The 5221-nt window shown below is 43.2% G+C and overlaps 1 protein-coding gene across 1 annotated transcript; it reads right to left on the reverse strand.

The window, feature by feature from the left end:
• Positions 1-218: 218 nt before the first annotated feature.
• Positions 219-5022, reverse strand: LOC144739691 (arylacetamide deacetylase-like). The gene is given in 7 exon segments (XM_078622614.1): positions 219-481; positions 484-653; positions 655-839; positions 3655-3687; positions 3689-3741; positions 3744-3826; positions 4967-5022. Coding segments are annotated over 7 exon segments (825 nt in total). The 5' UTR covers positions 5005-5022.
• Positions 5023-5221: the final 199 nt, after the last annotated feature.

The following is a 5221-nucleotide window of genomic DNA, read 5'->3' on the forward strand; positions in this document are numbered from 1 at the left end:
GCTGTCACCTGCCAGGTTCTAAACACCTAATATGTAGGGAGGCAAATGCATGTTTTTATTTTCTTTTAAAGAAAGAGTCTTTTGCCTGTGAAGAAAATATTTTGATAATTAGAGACCAAATCAGATCAAATGTTGAACACCAAACAGATCAATGGCACCTGGCTGTACACTGGTGCATGGTTGGAAAAAGACGTAAGTAGTGTTGGTCACATCTCTCTCTACAAGTTTTCTTTGAGCCATTTCACATAGTTGTCTGTCATGCGGCGTGCAATCAGAAAGTCAGTTGGCCACACAGTAAACATCAACGCTCCATGAAACCCTGTGTCATAGTGTTCGTGTGTCACCTCAACACCAGCAGCACGGAGACGTGTGTACATGATCCCATCATCTCGGAGGACATCATACTCACATGTTAGTATGTAAGCCTTGGGAAGAGAGCGTAAGGCAATGTCTGGAACCAGCAGAGGTGATGCTCTTGGTCGGCAAAAGATTGGGAAAGTCTATCCATCCCAACAGCCTGCTCTGCTACTCCTTGCACCACAGCAGGAGTGCTGTAGTTGTATTTTCGATGGAACATTTCTGGCAGGAAGGCACTCCAATTCACAAATTTCAGAAGGCTTGATGACTCAGGGTTGTTGTGGGTATTGCCATCATGCTCTGAAAAGGGCCTTGTCGCTGGTGAAGTATTCGCTCCAGAAGCGTACCATGAGGGTGCGGGGTAAAATGGGCATGTCCTGGTTCTGCTGATAGGAGGGTGTGTTGAGATCCAGAGCCTGCAGCACAGGGTAGATGAGTGCTTGGGCCTTCAACTGAACTTCCTGTGCAGGGTCTTTCTGTAACTGTAAAGAGAGAGGTTCCCAATTTTTTCAATAAACAATAAACGATTTTTTTTGCCATACAGAGAACAACTCTCATTGACACATACAGTACATCCATAAAATGCATCAGCACCATAATATTCTATTCATGTCTCTTCAATGAACCTCTTCCAGTTTCTATAAAGTCAAAGCTTGTGACGATGGTCACAGTATGGCTGTTCCAGGATGGATACAAGAATTTGAACAACATTATGCACCTTATAGTTAACATGCTTCCCATTTACACACTCGCTTGAGGCGAAGAGCTTTGCACGCTCTGATAGTGGATGCTAATCAGAATACCTACTACAGTACAACATAGAATGGTCAAATAATAGTTTGCCTTGAGAATCCTTTCCACCTGACTCAAATCTGAGTGACATTTTGATGTCAGAGTCAACAAAGACAATGAAGGTCACTTTGCCTTGCTTCCTTCACTCTGATTACATGGTCGTGACACTATCCCATTGCGTGCAGCATATTTTGAAATGCATCCGTTGATGCCGCCCCTTGAGTTCAGAAAGCCAGACCCTCCATCTTTCTAGACATGGCTGTGGTTGTCCAGGCTAGGGACAAGGTCCAACGTCCAAAAAAAGCACCAGTAATCGAATCTCCAGGTTCCATAAACAACTGCAGTGAAGCTTTAAGACATAAATACATGCTGACTTGACACTGACAATGACATTGGGATGTTTATACAACCTTTCATTCATGTTTCATTTGAAAAGAGTTTTAAATACTGTACATGCACTTTGCATTTAATATTTTATCAAACACATGGACCATTATTTATGTTAGATCTTAATAAGACCCCAGGTGGTGCTAGCACACTTGCCCGTTGCCGTTGCCCTCTGGACCAAGCCGGTGCCCTGTTCAACGATAGCTAGATAGGGAGCAGCTCTCTGCTCTGCTGGATAACGCAGCCATCGAAGGAGGATGAGGAGACAGAAAGGTCAGAGTCAGGTTTGTTTAATGCGTTTTCCACTAATTTTGTTGAGATATCTTAAAAGCTCTCCCTGATTTATTTTGTCAACATGATGGAACGAAATCAGGCATGAAGCTGTATTAGCAAAATATAGTATTTTAAAGTTATTTCTATGTTACAACACTTGCAGTAATCTTGTATTTACATGAATAGGCTATAATAAAAACTTTGTCAATGTTAAATAATACCATATTAAAATGTGTCTGCTGAACAGGGCTCTGTCACAGGGAACTAAAGTTACAGGTAACAGTCTGCTGTGGTGAGTTCTACTGACCTGGCCTTTGCACCTCACGTTAGATTCTGCTGTTGCCAGTTTGGAACAATATGTTATAAACATTAAGATGTTGAAATAAATATGCCATTACATAAAACATGTGTTTGTCGTGTGTTTTCTGTGGTGTTGTTTGTTTTTCAAATATCACATCACACTGCTGTAATAAGGCCGTCAGCGGTTCCACCCAAAACGTCTGTGCACGTCGCTGTTAATGAGGAGCTGCCACATCAGCAACCTGCAGGCTTTGGGGGATTTCAGTCTATGGTGATGTCAGTATCATTGGATAGCAGAACAGTGAGGTGGGGGCTTTAGAATTCAGGGGTGGCAGCATCTGATGCCGTATGGAATGACCGTGTTGCAGAACGTGCTGAACCATATGCCGCAGAACCTCCTTCCAGAGACCAGCAGAGGACAACAGTCTCCAGAGCAGGTGGGTTTGGTCTTTGGTCATGTTCTGAGCTCTGGTCAGGCAGTGGTCATGTGACACATTCTGGATTGAAGGCAGTGAAGTCTGATGATCTCACTGCCTCACCACTCTTCTCTCAGCCTTGGCTGACACGTTGCAGTCTTCAGAGCAGACAGAGATGGTCGGTAAGCACGCTGCAGTCCCTCTACGGTGAGAAGGGGAGGGATGCGGTGTTCTCTTCCCATCTGATACAGACTGAGTAAATACTGCTGAACTCTCTTCATGGGTGATTTGACATTCAGTGTCTTGGTCTGTATCCCCAGGAGCTTTCACTAGTTTCATTAGGTCTGTACTGAGATCGTCAGCTTGTTCTCTTACGCAAACAACAAAGTGTGAATGTACATGCATGTAGCTCCTTCAAATTTCTAGATTTCTAGATTTCATCTCAGATTCCATCAACATGACGGTTTAAAAAATCATCTCTGCTTCCTCACGAACCCTCTCTGAAGAAAATAGTGTTGAAAATTCTTTTGTGTGCTTTTGTGGGTGAAGCATGAAGGTTATTATGTTCTAAGATTCATCTAGAAATGAATACGTTCACAATGCAGCTGTGAATATGTGCACAGACCAGTAAATACACCTGCTTGAGTCTGAAAATAAGGACTCAGACAATCTCTTTGCAAATTTACATGTGCATACAATGTCTATTGTATCATCTAAAGACACAGGAATCAGTGGTGATTGCTAAGACTACAAGGAAGCTCAGCTTCCTCTAAAGTGTCATGAAATAAATGGTCAAATATGTCATGCTTCATTAACATTCAATTTACGTTCCTCTCTGTGACTAGTTAGTTTACAATCAGCTGTTTATCTTGTCGTCTGATGGAACGTCATACAATCCTGCAGCAGGACTCAACATTCACACCGGTTGAAGCCCAGCTTCTATGTGACGGCACAGAATGCAGCTGAGCTCCACGCTGATTGGAGAAATGCAGAAAGACGTCTCTTCCAAGAGAAACTCAGCTTCTCTGCGATTCAATGGTGAGAATGATGGGACCTTTGAATAACGCTTGAATTTACTGCTTCAATTATTAACATTCAAAAACTGTCACAGAAACAATACATTCAGCACCTGTTGGGAGACTGCAGCTGCCAAGTTTCCCCCCAGCACTGTCTCCAGAAACTGCAATGCGCCCTGGTTCCACAGAGAACTGGGCAGCACCTCTCTCCGAAGAAAGTGTTTGACCACACGATATACGTCCTCATATGGTACAGGGAAGTGATGAGCAGGGGCAAGACGGTATCAGAAAACGCAAAGCATGAAAAGAGACATTGTCAGTGTTTCGTCCATCTATGAGGCTATGTATTGACACATAAACACACCATAAAAACCACCAGAAGTCAGGTTTCCAAGACGCATTTCGCTGAGAACGTTCCTTTAAAAGGAAACCCTTTTAACACAGAGGAAAACAAACCTAGCCTCATGTGAAAACCTCTGCAGAGGGATGATGATTTTTTTTTCAAATTGTATTTGAATTTCAATCAGTGAGCAAAGCTGGGATGCTTTTAGTGAAAAGCTTGTACTCCATACTGACTTCATACTTCGAAGGGCTTGATAGTATAACAGCCCCGTACACACTCTATCACACACTGTCAAAAAAAGAAAATTGTCAGTTTGCACAACCACTTTAACCACACAGAAAGTGTGAGTGCTGACCTAGCTAATGCTGAAGTTTAACAACGCCAACAGAGTTCTAATGAGAGGCAGTGTTGGAGCTAGCTGTGAAGTGAAATGGACCAAATGGACCAAATGGACCAGATGGACCAGCTAGGAAAAGCATGTCAGGACACAAATTAGAATGTGAAGGGTGGAAAGAAACACAGGACAACAATAGGACTATATGGTTATTAGTTAATTTATAGGAGACGCCATGTTATATGTCAGACATCATTCATATGTGTTTCAGAGTAGATTCTGTAATATCATGCTGATGGGTGACATGGGGATGCAGTAGGTCCCAGGTTCAATTCTGAGCTAGGCTGGGTTTTTTTGGTGGAATTTGCATGTTCTCCTCGTGTCTGTGTGGGTTCTCTCCAGGTTCTCCGACTTCCTCCCACCTCCAAAAACATGCTGAGGTTAACTGGTCACTCTAAATTGTCCGTAGGTGTGAATGTGTGTGTGTGTGTGTGGTGTGTGTGTATGGCTGTCTGTCCTTCATGTGGCCCTGCGATGAGCTGGCGACTCGTTCAGGGTGTACCATGCCGTTTGCCTGTTGACAGCTGGGACCCAGCACGACCATGAGCCGTAACCAGAAGAACATAAGATGAATGAATGAATGAATGAATGAATGAATGAATGAACATCACGCAGATGTGCAAACTACTTTGTCACACACAGACGCCCAACCTATCGGTGCAGTGTACAGTGTATATAATATACTTACTCTACAGAGAGAATCACTGCGTTTAGCTCAGTTACCATTTTCCTGGCCAGGAGATCATATGGACTCATTCCTGCATAGATAGAGACAACAGGTAGAATGATATTTTGGCAACACAAACCCTATGATCTTCCGTGATCATGCCTTCTAGTCCTGGCAAGATCAGTATCAGTGCTTGTTGCAGATCAACAGATTGCAAGACCAGCATGTGATGTGTTGAACTGCATGTCTTCAGGAATTAGATTAGCGAGGCCTCTG

Source organism: Lampetra planeri, unplaced genomic scaffold (assembly GCF_965212315.1).
Source record: "Lampetra planeri unplaced genomic scaffold, kcLamPlan1.2.h2 scaffold_1657, whole genome shotgun sequence".
Lineage (NCBI taxonomy): Eukaryota > Metazoa > Chordata > Hyperoartia > Petromyzontiformes > Petromyzontidae > Lampetra > Lampetra planeri.